This window comes from Metopolophium dirhodum, chromosome 1, assembly GCF_019925205.1.
Source record: "Metopolophium dirhodum isolate CAU chromosome 1, ASM1992520v1, whole genome shotgun sequence".
In the NCBI taxonomy this organism is placed as follows: Eukaryota; Metazoa; Arthropoda; class Insecta; order Hemiptera; family Aphididae; genus Metopolophium; species Metopolophium dirhodum.
In genome coordinates, this window is record NC_083560.1 from 100,335,207 (window position 1) to 100,353,811 (window position 18,605).

Genomic DNA, 18,605 nt, shown 5'->3' on the forward strand with positions numbered 1-18,605 from the left:
CGTATCTACCTAATTAATTTATCAATGTTAAAATGTTTATAAGTTTTGAGGATAAAAATAAACACAATACTGCCTAGGAAAAATGAATTCATTCAAGTACCTATAACGTCGTATCGATTATAGGTACATTTGAATAGGTTAGATCCTCTCTACGGTTATGGCTCTATACGCATAATTTTCGCCAAGTAAATTTCAACCCGTTTCTACAGCAACAATAATCATGTATTTATAGATAGTTTATCAATAATAAGCCAGACTAAAGTTTAAAATAGTTAATGATTAAAATTGTATAAACATAATTTTAAAAAATCTTTTTAAACATCGTCTTTATGGGAGCTTATATATTAATATATATACTTATATATTAATGTACTTACCTATATATAATTACAAAATCCTAATATTATATGCCAGTGTATTATGTTCTAAATACAACAAGACTTCGCTCGATGTTCCGCAATAATTTTATATTTGTGACTTATAGTATAATATTATTTTATACTATAATGTGTAATGTTATAATAGTGGTTATACCTATTGATGCCTTAAAAAATGATTAATAAAAATAATGTAAATTAGTATTAACTTTATATATTATGTATATTTATGTAATACCACCGACCGGAATCGATTGTTGTACACGTTTTGCACATCGACATTACAATATACGCATATATATAGTTGTACGAGTTTTCGTTTATTAAAATATAATATTATACATATATATAAATGTACCTATAATAATATGTTTTATTGTTTTCGTTGTAACCCTTTCAGAAATCTCCGGCACTGTTCAAACGAGTTGTTTTTTTTAAATTTTTGTTTCGTATAAAGTATAAACACGATACTTAATAATATACACTCTTAAACTTATTGCTGGCCATAAAACAATATTCCTTGATTTTTTTTTTTTGTTACTTTTTTGCTTGCTCAATATAACATTAAGTCTAGTTCGTTTTTCTTCCAAACGCGACCCTCTATGAGAAAACAAGGTTTTTTAAATCTGTTTATTACGGATAAGTAGAACACACAATAATTATAAACGTTTCCAATAGTAAAAATAAAAAAACTACTTTACACATAGTGTACTAAAGATGTATGATAAATGTGAACATGGAATTATTAATATCGACTATTATTTCTGAATTCACGTGATTCGAGTACGACACTGCAGCAATGCTCCCCGCAGTTTTCAAAGATTAGCATAATATAGCAACATTCAATCTTAATTTAATAATAACATTTTGTTCGCGAATAATTATTTAAGTTACACATAACTTTATACAGTTATACAGTATATTTCCTTTTAAAAGTAACACAAAATATCTCTGTCCAGTGTCCTATAGGATTAAACTGGAGTTTTCGAGACGCGCTAAGGAATACTGAATATTGAAATACACATTTTTTGTACAAAATCTGCTCAACACAAATATTTTTGTAATGGTAACAGATTTTGATATACCTATATAGAATTATATATAGAAATGTTGACCTTTTAACCATGGCTCAATAGCTCCATGGATCTATGGGTTCTATAAAACCAACGTTTACCTAATTACAAGTTAAGTAGACTTTTATTAATGAATTTGCATAAAAATGTGTGTTGAGTAGATTTAAATTTTAGTTTATACGATGTACAACCTCTTTAAAATGGACCAAAGATTTCAATTAATACGATAATATTTACTTACTTACAGGCTACATATAGACATAAATATACAAAATACTACAAACTGTTATAATTTACCTAGTAATCGTTAAAATTATTATTGAATATATGTGCGAGTGTGTGGCTTATGAAATTGTTTTATATATAATATAACAATACCTATGCAATGTTTTTTTCAATAATAATATGCGCACGCTGCACGTAAGTAAAATTGTTTAAATTTATAAATTATTATATATTACTTTTAACATGAAGGTACTAACTGGCGCTAAAGTCTAACAGCGCTGCATTTTTCATATTATAATATTATTAATAGGACACGCTAATGAATTATGATGGTTGGTACGAAAAAAAACATAAATATCATTATAATATGACGGCGATATTATAATATATTGAAGAGGAATTCCTTTAATTTGAATAAAAAAATTCCATGAATTGTATAAAAACTGTTCGTTTATACAAATAATGAAAATGTCACTATAATATATACCTATCTATATAATTTTAGTTAAAAATTATAATAATTATATACCTACTCCGAAAATTATACGGAAAATAGAATTCGAATTCCTGATCGTTTTACTCATAAAATTTGATTATTTTTCGTAATTTCCTGAAACAACAATATTGTATAAACTGCGGACGGATGTTTATCCAGGTTTTAGGTAATTCAAAACCTGGATTCATCATATGTGTGTACCAGTACACGCTTCCTACGTTTTGATGCACTTTTTCTCCTATGAAAAATGTTTTTATTAACATACATGCAATTTTTGATATTTAAAGTTTTTCAAGTATTTTGAAAATTCTTAAATCAATTTGACCGTGTATCGCATCTAAATTCGAATCGACAAATGCGTGAAACGTATATAGATTACGTATTAAGCACTTATATAGTATGTGCTGTGGGTATAACGCGCCATAACGTACCTATATATGAGTAAGTTTTTTTTTGAAACGAAAGAAAAAACATATTATTTTAAAACAAATATTATAGATTCCTCGCTTCTGCTCAGAATCTAATACGGTGTTTGTAAAACGTTCAGCTGTCACTGTGTATATACACTCTCACTCGATGGTTTATTGGAATACATAAAATAAACAATGGCATAATATGACCATATCTTCTAAAATTATTGTTGGAGTGACTTATCCATTTGCCGTAAAAATTGTAAACAAATGACAGGTGTTGTTGAATATTAAACGTTGGTAAAATATGTTCGCACTATATTTACCGATCGTTATGATATATGGTTAATTTGTACGTATTCGTAAAATATAAGACTGCAATTTCCGGAAATCGAAATCAAAATGTTGTTTTACCATATGAAGAAACTATATAGGTACTGAATATTAGAACCATACTGCAGTACTGATAGAGATTTTTGGGGACCTGCTGTTATTCAATACCATCATCATAATAATATCATGTACAGAAAATTTAAACGATAATTTGTGTAGATATCTACTCATGCGAATACGAAATGGAAGAGTGAATATAGGGTAAAATAATATATTATATAAATAAAGACTCATTACATTTAAAATATTCATAATAAGCGATTAAAATTACCAAAATCTTCAGCTAAAATAATTGGGGAAATAAGGCATTGATATTATTAGGCATAAGAGGAAAAAAATAAAAATAATTACAAACATTTTCACCCATTATTACTTATCTACAAAAAGAACACAATACGCACATGAACACATGTCTATAAATATTGCGTGCTCGGTATCTAATATTTTTCATGGATGTGCACATGTGTTTGAAAATTAATAATACTATAATCTAAAAGGATCGGATGAATGTTATTAATGGTAACAAAATGTATACATTACAACAAAATATTTGATGAATTAAAGTATTATTTGGAACCTGCCGATAAGACACTCAATTTTATTCCGCAACGTCGCCTATAAAAAATTCCTTAAAATATTCTCTGACAAAATATGCATGTACCTATTATAAACATATTATAATATGTTTGAATAGAATGATACACGTTTTAAGCACTGCTATTAGTATGATGTTTTTTTTATTTTCGCAATTCATTAGAACGCGTATAAGGTTATATTAATTATTAATTTTTTTCACTCAATGTATAAATATTATAATATTTTACGTGCGATCGTTTTTTTTTTTTTTTTTTAACAACGGAAACGACGAAAGCGTAATCACATTCACAGACATCTAAACGCCAATATATTTCCTGACAGACGTAGCATATATTTTTATTTCTTTATTTCTAATTCTCACGCCGTTTTTAAGTTTTTGCTGAAGTAAATGTTTTTGTCGATAAGCGGTATTAGGCCACCACCTTATGTGCATGAATGTAATAAAATAACAATAAAAAACAAAATGTAAATATACTACTATATTAAGCGTTATACGTGAAATTTCGCAAAAAAAAAAATATGTTCGTCTAACAATTTGGATGCTTAAAAAAAAAAAAAACAATATCAACCGGAAATGCACCAATGTTATAATAACTACGCTTCAATTATGCAACGATTTTATATGTAAATACTTTAATAACGCGTTGAACGAACAAAATACCGGATAAAGTGATGATAAAGGTGCAGATTATGTATAAATATCGAGACAACCATCATAATAAAAGATCCGCGGGCGAGATCGGAAGGGAGAGAACAGCGAGAAGAGGGAGTGATTTTGATATAGGTACACCTCATATTTTTAAGTATTATAATAGAGAACCTGAAACGAGATAACGACACGATGTGTATACGGTTCAGGGTAACCCTCCATCACCCTTACCCGCGGTCCTATGTACAGTTCCAGTTAGAATGGAATGCATTGTATGTAGTAGGAAAATAAATTGTAAAGATAAAAAATACAGGTTTTTTTCAAATCCTGTGTGACATAATTTGGCATTAAACGAGTTGTCGTTCGAGTGTGGTCAGTTGTTCTTACAGTAACCACGTTACATCCTACTCTCAACCCCCCCCCCCTTGTAAAATACATAAGACCTACATAATTACCTTTTGTACATTTATATGAATATAACATCGTATACTTGGTTTTTCACGGAAATTCTTAGATTTTTAGTCTGTACTAAATTAGTGGTTTTAATAAATGATTGATCACAAACTTTTAGATATATTCTAGCTTTCTGTTATAGAGACGAAAGTAGAAATTACAAATTTTTGTAAATTAATTAATATGAACAAGAAAGAATTTTTGAAAAAGCATCCAAACACCATAGCATCCCTCCCTTGGACCCTCCCCAACGAGCATTTACTTTACATATTTTAGGTATATATGCATTTATATCATTTAGGCATACATTAGTTTATGCGATTTATTAATAACAACCATAATTGGTAATATTGAACAGTTTTTTAGGCTTGTGTAGTTGTGTGTAGAACGTTAAATACACTTATTCAGACTGGGGAGTCTATATCCAGTAATTTGTTTCGCAGTAAGTAGATAATATATGATCAACTCAAAGTGGCGCACAATGAGGTGCAAAAGTAAAAACCTAAACAAATGAGTGAAATTTGACTCGCTTATGATTTATATAGTAGACCTCGTAGATACACAGTGATCTTTAAACAAATCCTATAACAATAACGTTGTACGTGACCTAAGTACCCGAATTAATTGTGTAAACAAAAAATTACACGGATTTTACAAAAAAAAATCTAATAAAAACCCATGTTGCAATTGTTGAAAAAAATCTCATATTAATTCTTATAATAAATATAAATGAAAAAATAAAAACACGTAATATTGTAATTAAAGACATTATAAAAACGAGCTAGTCTGCAAAATGTACATAATATTTTACGGATAAAGCGGATATAAACATGGAGCATATTATATTCAATGCGATGTATCACAATAACGTTATTGTTATAAACGCTATACTGAATTATAATTATAATAACAATTAACAGTCAAAAATTTCTGAAACAATACTTTTTTTAATGTATTTGGTAATACAAACATTTTTGGTCACCAATAGGTTACCAGTTATAATACTCAGTTATAGGTACCTACACCAGTAATAGTCTGTTTAAAAATTACATGCATGTCTGCACGACTGATAAACATATATTATGTATAATATACGGATCGAGTGAAAATGATGTCATCACAATCACGATAAAATATGGCGAAATAAAATAGTTCAGTTAAAATAATATTATATTATACATCGGACGACGGCAATGCAAATACGAATATTATGTATACTTATAGTTTACTCATAAAATTATAAGTATTAAGTAGAGATAGGGTGTTGATGACTTGCATTTTTTTTCCTTTGATCCTATAAAATGCTATTTTGGCTAAAAATTCGTTTCATGATCTCTGATTCAGAATATACTAATTTTATTTTGTATTTTTTTTTAAATTTTTACTATAAATGCATTTTTTGTTTTTAAAGTCCTTTTTTTATACTTTTAGGTCATTTTTTGTAGTTTTTATACATTGTGGGACATTTTTATCGAATTTTAGATTTTGGAGAAAATGTTTTGATTATTATTGGTGGGTTTTTGTTGTAACTAAATGTATGTACAGATACAGATTTCCATTCACACGGACATGAAAACAAAGACAAACAATGAAACTGACATTTTTTTATATTTTAATTTTTAATTTTTTTTTTAATAATTTCATACCTATATTTTTTTTACTGTAAATTTATCTTTTTTTTTTATTTCACAAACGCACATACACAATCTATACAATTTTGTACAATAAGCATATAGGATAAGGGTTAAAAAAAACATGGATTTCTTGAATAAGATGCCACCCATTAGTGACACTTAGCTTAAAATTTAAATGTTTCATTTTTTTATATTTTTAAGATATTAAAGCCAAGTTTATGTAATTGTTAAGCTATCATAGTCTATACTAGCGGCTTTTAAATAAAAAAAAAAAAAAAGAAGATATTAAAGCGTTTTTTTAGAGGTCATTAAAATCCTATCTCTAGTTATAAGCTTAACTCATAAGTCATATGTAATAGGTACATCCATATGAGTACTTTAGCTGTATAGGTGATATGGTCATTTAGGCATACCTAAGATTTTGATTTGTTATTGATAATTTATTATGTATAAGGGAGGCTGTTAACTAGGATGCCTCTCATAAGTTTGGTATGCTAATGCCATGGAGGTATTTAGACATTCATCAATCTTAATGCAAGTTACTTTTCTAATGAATGGTTATACCTACGTCTTAATATACATTCACAGAACACTGAAAGCATTTTTAAATTTTCCTAAAATTTCACTACTGGTACCTATATAATATGTAAGTAGGTATATAAGGTCATATGTAGGTATATATAAATATATTATATTATATATTGCTCTTGTTAAGCGAAATGGCGATGGTAAGTATATTGCTTTGTGTTTGAACGATAGGTATTTCAATTTTTAAACAAATTATATGTACTTACCTTTATGTAAAATGTTATATGTAATTGAAAAATTCTCATAATTCACTTAAAAATTGTTAACAGGAACGCATTCCACGAGCTATATGCCATACTGGAGAGCCAGAGCTTTGACTCGAGGCACCACTTGCAGCTCCAGCAGTTGTGGTTCAAGGCTCACTATCTGGAAGCGGAAAAGATCCGCGGCCGATCGCTAGGCGCTGTGGACAAGTATCGGCTGCGCAAGAAATATCCGCTGCCGAAGACCATATGGGACGGCGAGGAGACTGTGTACTGTTTCAAAGAGAAGTCGAGGAACGCGCTGAAGGACTGTTACCTGAAGAACAGGTACCCAACACCGGACGAGAAACGCGAGCTGGCCCGGCGGACGGGCCTGACGCTCACGCAAGTCAGCAACTGGTTCAAGAACCGGCGGCAGCGTGACAGGACGCCCCAGCAGCACAGGTCAGTTGTAACTTATAATAGTTGTTTAGTTAATAGTTAGTTGGTCGTTAAGTTGCATGGTCAGCTGATGCATACAAATTGTGGGTCAAAAACAGAAACACAAAAACGTTTGCATTATGCCACATCACTTATAAAAGGATCGTCGATAGTTGCATGCTACGGGCCTCGTGGAATACATATATATATTATATATTATCAACATATTTTATTACATTTTACAAAAGCTTTACTCAATTTATGGGTTTAATTATTCTAAAAATAAAAAAATTCACAATTAATATTTTTAAAAGTTGTATTCGAAAAACTATTTCAAGAATAATTTCTTTATTTTATATTTAAAACCAAAATATAGATATTATAATACGAAACCCTTATAATAATAGTTCACTAAATGTAATAAATAAATATAATAATTTTACCTACCTATTATGAAACAAACATTTTTTTTTTTTTTAGTTTTTCCACTGTTACAGACTTAGGAGCTAGCCGAGTTAGGACTGACCGATTACAGTACTATAACAACTCAAAATGTTGAACTTTATTTCTAGTTAAATAATTTAGGTACGCAAAATAAATTAAATTATGTAATGTATATTTTATAGCCCATGGCAGCCATGGCATGCAATTCTGATGTACTGTAGTTGTATATAGTACATGTTATGATGGCAACTGGCAAGTTTAAGCCCAATTAGATAGTTGTATCAGTCCTTGATATAGCTATAATCTTAATATATTAAAATATATACTGTCGATTACTCTGTTAGTCCAAATTAATTTATCTCAATAATAAAGATAATTTCGTTGAAAACAATAGTTGTTTTCGTATTTGACACGCAAAAACTGTTGAAAACATAATATGTAATCTGAATGCAATGAGTGCAGTATTTAAATAAGCAACATGATAAGAGAAATGTGAAAAAGTTAGGATAACATTAAGGAACGGTCTAACGATACGATGTTATTAGCTGAACGATTTAACACACTAATAGTGAGTCTCAGCCTCAGATAAATAAATCTAAATATTAATAACTAAATTTATATCTAATTGTTGAAAAATAAATTACAATATATACTATTATTATGTCATTCTTGTTCGGTCCTTCAGCTACGACCACGACGGTGTTTCCGGTGGAATCTGCCGTTAACATTACGACCTCTTTTAACTGATAATTTCTCAAAACATTATTAGTGGGTGAACAATGAACATACTGTGAGTCGACTTACTATCAAACTTTTAGGTAAGAACATTATTTGTTGTCTCTATATCTGTTTTTGCGTTATTTTAATTGAATTATGAGCATTTTAAAAATTAATATTTTACGTACTCATAATAACTCACTTAAAAATTAAAACATCATAAAAAACCGATCGTGAGAACACAGATAATGTTTTTACCTGCCTAAAAGTTTGATAATAGGTCAATTCGCTCTTATATCAAATCTAACAGCACATTATTGAAACTGGAGAACGAAAATTTGCTATATCGTACGTGTGTGTCTTAACGGCGGCGTCCTCTCAATGCGCATTACAATAAATTCTGAGATTTTCCACTAATCAACAATAATAATTAATAATATAAACGCGAGTGCGATGTATTTTAGTACAATACACCGAAGTGAATGATCACTATTGTTACTACTCTGTTATAATCCACACCGCTACGACGGTGTAATATTACTATAGTTTGGTATTAGGTACTATAATATAAATTGTATTACACATTTAGTATTTACAGTTTACGCGATTCATACGCAATCGGACATTCGGACGTCAAACAAAGACGAAACAATATTTTTTTCACGCACTACATCGCGTTAACAGACAATAACAATAACAATAATATAATATAATCACACGCTACCGCCGACAGTCGTAATAATATTTTTTACAACGCGGAACATTTCGTAAAAAATTGTCGACATTTTAAAGATGAATAAACGAAGAGATTGATATAATATTCCCTGTCGTTTAATAATTTCATTTAATTTTTAATTTTTTTTGTTTTGTTTAACGTCAATCGCAGAATAATGGTAAAACGACCGTCCACGCGACGACGAATTGTCTCGTCAGTATAGTGTTTATATTATTATTATGCACTATCAAAATTATTATGAAAACATAGAAATATACATACGTTAATATTTTCTTTTGTAACAACTAACCAGAATAGGTTATCGTTAAGGAAATAAAAATGTAAATAGGTAGTTGAAAATACTCGAATGATATTATTTATTTATTTCAAGGCTAAATTATTAATGATTGTTGTTGTTTCTTTTACTGTGCCCTCGCATAGTAGGTACCTACGCCTATTCCCCTGTATAATACACTGCACTGTGCAGTTAGACATGTATTTTACATTTAATATTCTCAAACTATTATTCATCAATAAAACTAATAATTCATGGGGTTTTCGCAGTGTATACATTTTTTTTCGTGACATGTTAAAAAAAAATGCTCAATAAGTAGTAATTTTTATATTTTTTAAAAAACGTAATTGTATAGGTGCAATATATTATTATATTGTATACAAAATAAAAAAACCATTAGGTTAGCTGCAGACTGCAGTATTCTATATAATTCATATAAAATGTGTTACATTTACAAAACTAACGAAATTTATAAATAATAATTAAATTTTTTTTCATTTACTGGGAATCTGGATGCTTTTAATTGATATTTTATTGGCGTGTTATTGTAATTTTAGACAAAATTTATTTTTGTTGGTTCAGCGTACAGTATAAAATAATATACTTTACACGGTTCGAGTGAAAACGTTTTATTTATATGGTTAACCAAAAATTCAGCTATATGCGCAGACATTATATTTTACCCTAAATAGCTGCATTTCGAAAAGATTGACAAAAGCGATTAGTCAACTAGTCGATTGCATAACACATGTGTAGCATAAAAATTGACGTGGGCCAGTCCTAAATGGAAAACCATAAGACCAGACTTTTTTCCCCAGAAATTCCTATTATACGGGATAGAATCTCATTAATAATTGATGCCATACACACACAAGGACCGATTTTAAAATACGCGCAGTTAAAATATAATATGAAATATGTTTTTGCTGGTTCGAATTTAAATAATGACCCAGTATAGATATCTAGATTCTTGAACCAGAGTATTTACGTCACGAATCTTCGATACACAAGACTTATGGCATATGTGTAATATATTTATATTATATAATATATATGGAACACAGATATGTAATATCGCCGAGAATGGATATAGCTTACGGGTATATATCATAGTCCGTAAAGATGGTTTTGGTGGTCGAAAGGTCTAGATGATAATATGATAATATAAGCGCAATGCGATAGATTCCTTTCAAAAACCATTATCAAATATATTATACAATACCTACGTTTTAAGTTGTTAAATTTAAAAAATCAACAGCTATGTAGGTTAGCCTCCGATAAAAATATTTATCCTATTTATACGCCTCTATACAGAGTGATTTACCGAGCATGTTCGCCCCCCAATTTTTTTTTAATGTTGATTTATCTAAATAAAAATTTGAACGAGTGATAAACGATGTTTGTTTCGTCACAGGACACTCCTTAAATGGTATAAAAATCTAAGTATTTGAACATACGATACGGCTCTTAAAAGTACATATATTAAAACTTTGTATAATACTATAATGTGTATGTAACCCGTGGGTTTGAACGAGCGCATTTATTCTATACAGTTATAACTTATAGGTCTACAATAATGTGTATAGGTAATGTTTAGATATACAATAACTGAAGACGAGTAAAAAAATATATATATTTATTTAATATTGTTTAATAACTGCCTACGAAAACGGGGAAACCTAAAATATATTGTAGGTATACTATAGGTGGGAGAAAAAAATATTAAAATCTTCGTAAAATTCGTCGACGACGACGGTGGCGGCACAACGTTTCCGTAAAGAAAATCACGACGTCGTGTTTGCCATTAAACGCATATATTTAATATAATATGGGGCGACGGCGGCGTCGGTGTGTTCGACGGTCAAGCCCAGTAGTACAAACATATAATAATGGTGAGTACCGACTGCCGGGTTTACGATGTTATTGTGTACATGCGCGCACATGTAAAATATATATTATATTATATATTTATATACACATAATATATATTGGTGCGTGTGTGTGTCTGTGTGCAGTATATATGCTCCGTGTCCGAAAATTAACGAGAGACAGAGAGTGAGAGGGGGTGAGAGAGGTATAATAATATAATATTATATAGAGAGAGGTCGCGAGAAGTGTATTATATATATATATATATAATATGCATGTATGTGTGTAGAATGAATGGTAGAGACTGAAAAGAACCGCGCGTCCCTTTCGGTGGAACACGTGTTTGCTAATCACACATTCTTGTATTTCGGCGTCCGTGACAAATTACCCTCCGCCGCCGCCACACAACAGTCGTCGCCTGAGCCGTTTACGCTCACTCCGTCCGTCCGTCTAATCACGTTGTTACCAGATTTGCCGGGTACATACAGATCATCTATAGTAGATCCCTGCTGTTTCGACCACCCCTACCACCATCCCAATGTCACCCCTACGGCCCAACACCGTCGCTTCTAAGACCACACTTACTACTGCTGCCTCCCCTGTTGCTATACACGACGAAATCCTTTGGAACGATAATACCAATGTCCAATATACATATTAAGCGACCTACATAGTGCAAGTAACCACCGCACTGCAATTGCTGCCGTAGTACAGAACCAAGAATACATTATGACATTGAGATTATATTTAAATAATATGTTAGATCTTTGGGATACACTGTAATGTATCTCTGGAGTCTGGACTCTGTGTGTAGTGTATATGTATACAAAGAATATTGATAAAAAAAAGTAATGCCGATGCACTTTTAACATTTGGAATAGTTGAAAGTTCGTTTTTTACAGGGAATGAACGTTCATAGTTTTTCTGTTTTCAAAACAGTCCCCTGCAGTATCAGTCCAAATCAATTCGTGCAAATAATTGAATGTCTACAATACCCAAACACAGGGCCACCACAAGGGGGGCTGTTGGACCTGAATCGCAAGGGCCCGTTGAAATTAATTTGTAATTTTTGAAATGTTGATAGGAATACTTATAGTTTTAGCTGTGGGTTAACAATTGATTACCTGGAAATCGCGTATGGCCTTATGAAACACCCGTTTCGCTTGTAATGGATTGTATTTTATTAGAAGTTTCTTATAATGTCCGTAAAAACATTTAGTACATAGTGGCCTAGCATTTTATGTGCAGGGGGGGGGAGGTCTGCCTATTTCGTTAAAAGGTACCTATTTATTTATACGTTGAAATTATATAAAAAGGATGGCAATGTTGATGGTTTGATGGGACATAAAAAATAACACCTCTTAAACAATTTGGTATACAGAGCATAGGTACATGCTGAAATGGGAAACCATTCGATTATTGTTCAATGCGTATTTATTTATATGCCAAAATATCATTCGCCCAAACGACCAGATACGAATACCATAATTTAACAACAATAGAGTATCTGGGGACTGGGAATACAGTTTATTAAATACCATGATATTATTATAATTTATTAGTTATTACAAATTCGTTGATTTCGTGAATTCGCTTTATATTATTTTGGTTATAACTTGAACTAACTATACCAACTTCACCGCACCGCGCGTTAAGTTCATAAAGCCATTTTGGATTTCGAAACGACAGTATTCGCGCCACGCCAGCCGCACCTCGACGAAAATAACATTAAACACACACACACACACACACATCTACCTATATTATAATATAATATTATTAAAACGGCGCTAGAGTTCGGGGCAGCTGGAGGCACAATACCGTATAAATTATAAATGTAGGTAGGTACACGTTATTAGTTGTATTATTGTTATTATTACACTGAACAGACGAAGCGGTGGTCGCCTCCACACCGTTCCCGTCTATAATATCCTCCGCGGGAGCGTGTGTGCGTTTGTGTAACGGTCGGACACGCCTACCGGAACGACGGTCGCATCGTCGCGAGGATTAGTGGAGCGATTCGACGCGCCGCGTGTAGTAATACATTTTTGAAAAGCTCACCCATTTGCGCGATTCACCCCCCCGCGGAGGCTGCAGGTGCGCTGGTGTACCGTACACGCGCACCACGTCCACGGATATAACTGCTAGGTAAATACAAATTATTATACCCATTGTACTGTATTATAAAGTCCGAGCGCCCACCTACCGGTATATATACCTATTATATACCCACTGCATGGGTTTTATATTCAAAACGATTCGTCCGATTTCAAATGTTCGTGCATTTTTAGTTTTTACAGGTTTACAGTAATAATACGATACGTTAAGAAGACGCTATACACCGGCGCGCGTTGTCTCCGTCTCTTAACGTATAACATATTAAGCAAATTGATGGACAATTGTACCTACCTATATAGAATAATATGTAATTAATATATAAGTTTAATATAGGTAACTATATAATTGTATAACTATATTATATTGTATAAAATATCCTCTTCACAATGAGTGTTCGAGTAGTTTGGTATAAAATGTTGTATTTTGATTCTATACTATAAAAAAACATGGTAATTATTGATTAGACGCAGTATTTTTATTCAAAAGTAAAATATGAAATGAATTGAAATTTTTCATGGTTGAACTTGATCGGTAATACCTACATATTCGAAACATTTTAACATCAATACTTAAAAATTCGAATGAAATTGAACAATTCATTTAAAAGTACCTATTATAAATTATTTATAATTTATAGCACCCGGTGGAAAATTTAAATTGTAATAATATGTTTCAACACTTGAATCGTACGATATCTGCAGCACCATTGAAATATGATACCTGTAGCAGCAGTTATATGTTGATATAATTACACATTGTAGTTAAATGTATATTGCTGTATACAGTATACTACAGGTGGGGTGAACCTTTTGTGGGTCAAGTGCCAACATTTTGCGATCAAGGTTTTAAAAACTGTTTGTGGACATCACCCTCCCTCCCCACCAAGAAAAAATTTTGATTTAATAAGGATTTTTACGTTTATTTTAACTTTACATACTTCTTTTATTGTTCACATTTTATTTTTAATGACGAGGGAGGAGGCGCTTTTAAACTTTTATTTGCAGGATTTTCTGGGCCCTGTGACTGCTAAGCTCTTAGTAACGCTCATGATAGTAGAAGGGGGGACTTTGCACCCCGCGGGTATTGTGAACTTTGAATTTCTAGGACTCTAGCCCGTGCAGTAATTATCAAATCCTTGTTACACCCATGATTATATTATAATATTTATCATTGTTGTCATCACACGAAACTACGGAAATCGAATTGTTTTTAATTCGTACGATACACAATACGTTACACGCTACTCCTGGGGGACTTCCACACACACGTGCGTGCCCATATGTGCACATAATATAATATATATTATAATATCACATATTCGCATACGTATAAATACGTTATCGAGTTTGTTTCGTGTGTACAGAAAAATCGAATCGACCGGGGTCATCCCTGAGCATTTTGTCCGACACTGTATCGTCCAAATGGGGACAGCAAATAATGTATAATATTATGCTGTTGTACAAATATATAATAGCATATTGTTGTATATTTGTATGCAATATATTATTATGTACCTAGGTATTCGATCTAGTTGTAGTATCTATATATGATGTATACATAATATTAATATTCTTGGTGTAGGCGACTACATTAATAACCCGTCAATTATTAGTTGGTTCCGGTTGAATGCATATAATATGAGTGTTTTTTCTCTAGTCACTGTGTAGAATTTTCTCTATAAAAGTGTTGATCAATACCAAAAATCATAGGTACTCAACTTTTAAAATGTTTAAGTTTATTAACTTTATAATTTGTACCTTTATCATCAATATTCGGGTAGGACGTCGGAGCTGACGCGTTTTAGAAGATACAAAAACTTACTGCAGGAAAGCGTCTTATACGCCTCGTAAAATAGTCAAATTTGAATATTTTTTTTTTATTTTACATACATGAATACCAGAATACCAATAGTATACCTACTTTATGCAGGTCGGATTGGACGTTTGGACTCCGAACTATTAACTCTATTTTCATAAGTTGTAATAAACGTCTATCATCACAAGTGGTTGAATATTTCGAAATGTATTTGTCTGGCATTATTCAAAGTTATTTAAAAAATTGGAGTCCAAGGAGATGTGAACCAGGTTTTCTTCTAAAAAATAGAAAAATTTATCGTGATATCATATTAATAAAGGTACAATATTACGACATGTCATATCGCTGTGTACAGAATATGTGCGCTCGCCGTCTGTGTTGTTTTCGCGTTCGAACCGTTTCCGCGAAAACCGTATGGTATTATACTGTGTGTCTGTGTACATAATAACATCTATTCTATATTATTATTATTATTATTATGTTTAGAGAGACATTATCTGTTTAGACGTAATAATATTATGTTGTACGCTGTCCGCGGTTTTACGGCGAACGCACGTGCAACCAGGGATACCAAAAGTATTTCGACAAAATAACAAGTCAAATCTTCGGTCAAATTACGCAATACGCCCTCTACGCACGCACGTACATACACATCATACCTATCCAGGGTGATTATTTTATCACTAAGCAATCATTTTCTCGGTAAATGTACCTACGTGCAGTTTTTGAGGAGAAAAAATTTTTTATACGATTTGTAATCGTTGTACAAGACAATAACATAAAATATTATATATATTGCGATTTTCCACGTCGTAGTACGATTTTGATTTCATATTCCGAATATTTTGAAAATTTGAATATTATGTAAGAACATGTATAGGTAGTTATAATTAATTATGATCATTTAAATCTTACACGTTTGGAGTGGAGCTTGTGGGCATACTACGCTCGTCAAAACTTTAAAAAAAAATTTTTGTATTCGTCAAAGTTGTAATTTTAACTTGTAAGCTATAAGTTTATAACATTTAAATAGGTAAATAGAATTTTACATGTTACTAAGCTATTGTAAAGTTCACCAAAGTCTGTACGAATGCGTATTAACTACTTAACTACATAATATTAGGTATACGGCAGTAGCGTATTTACGGTGATGAGGGGTTCATGGGTCCGACCCCCCCCCCACCTATTGACTCGTGTCTCGTACATGTTAAATGTTGTGTTTTTACATGATTAAGAAAAACAAATTTTATCATACGATACGAAGGATTTTGTTAAAAATTTTCGAATCTTCATTTATCAACATTTTCAATTAATATCGTTATTTTTTTTGTTATCTATTTGGTACCGACATTGGTTGAAAAATACGGAGTTCATTTTTTAATTATAATATTTTGTAGTTTTGTACATTTCCAGTATTTATAGCCACTCCAGAACTAACCTTAAAAAGGTTGAAAAGTTATCTAAGATCAACTATGAATGATAAGTAATGTATTTTAGGAAATATTTTTATAAAAGTTATAAGTTACAACATAACTATATTAGATTCTGAGCGGAGCTATGAAGCTAGTGGTTTTACAATGGTGTTTACTTATTATTTTTTTTTTATCCTGTGTACAAAATTTCTACCAGAAGGAGTGCTTTGATTTCAATATATAAATATATACTATAGTACCTTATTTTTTGGCAAATTGGTTCAAGATAGTACTTTAGGGAGGTCATTTTTTGATTATCTCAATTGTTATTTAATGCCAAGGGAAAAACCACCGAGAAATTACGAAAAACCGCTAAAAATGGGATTTTAATTTCTAACACTTTGTTTATCACCATATTGAAACGAATAAAAAAATAAATAATATTTCAATATTAATTTAACTTACAGGCTATAATACATAATAATAATAATATAATATATCCAGACTGACAAACCGTCTCCGCTCAGAATCGTTTTTCTTATGCAATGATATTATTTTATTGAATTCAAGCTTTATACAATCCATTATGCATTGACCCACTTGTACTCTACTGTACAGCAGAGCGACATCCACTTACCCGCTTTTTTTTAATTTGTTTTGTACATATTATTATTTAATAATTAAAAACTCAAACATTTTATATCGTCTTATAAATATGGTATATTTATTTAACAAAGAGTAATTGGGTTGTGTGTGGGGCTTTGCCCCCTGCGGCTCTGTTTTCTGAAAATTACCTGGACCCTCCCCATGACAAATTCGTAAATATGCCACTGGTATACGAAAATTTGGACATCTAATGCGTTAAATAAACTAAAATATTATATTGTAAATAAAAATATCTGAAATTAACGGGTTAGGTACCTACCTAATATAAAAATGAATGTGCCCCCTTGTGCGGGCGCCAACGCTTTTCGATGACCCACGAAAATGGGAAATGTATCAATATAACCCAACCTATTTAGATACCGTTTGGCGGGTCTCGGAATTCGGATAACACGTATTTCGTTCGCAATGATTTTAATTTAATAATGACACGAATTAATATGAAATCGGCGCGTACGCGTCGTGGAATATTATTATTATTTTTTATTTTACAAAATGAAATTCCCGAGTGATGAGACTCCTGTCCGTTTACGCCGAATCGCGTGTTTTCTCTTGGCCGACAACACGTTCGCCGCATACTTGACACGGATTTTGTTCGTTTTCCAGCGTACTTACTTAAGCTTGAAAATACGCGTGCGCAAATTATTATTAAACTATTTTGCTGACATAACCGTTTAATCTTACGACTGGTCGATTGTTTCTTTTAATAGCCGGTTACCTATACCTTTTTTTTTTTTTAACAAAAACCGAACCATCGATCTATCGAGTACAAAATAATACAATCGGTTAGGTCAGGTTAGTCGCCGATATCCGCGGGATTATTATTCAAAGAACAGGCGCAGTGGTCTGTCCTGCGGTAGTGATGGTTGGAGGGGGGTTGGTGTCTAATATTGTATATCGGAATATAATGAAGATAAAATATTGTATCACGGCTCAATAAACATAAGGGGATATAAATCCACCCGCCCATCGCCCGTAAACAATATTCCGTTTGGCCGTTTAGGTACACGATAATATTAATATGACGTTATAATAATAA

At 31.5% G+C, this 18,605-nt stretch overlaps 1 protein-coding gene across 1 annotated transcript in view; it reads left to right on the forward strand.

The window, feature by feature from the left end:
- Positions 1-18,605, forward strand: part of LOC132936884 (homeobox protein SIX6-like) — a 40,763-nt gene that overhangs the window by 1,950 nt on the left and 20,208 nt on the right. The window contains exon 2 of the mRNA XM_061003668.1: positions 7,165-7,542. Coding sequence (XP_060859651.1) covers positions 7,165-7,542 — 378 coding nt within the window. The remainder of the gene's footprint in view (positions 1-7,164; positions 7,543-18,605) is intronic.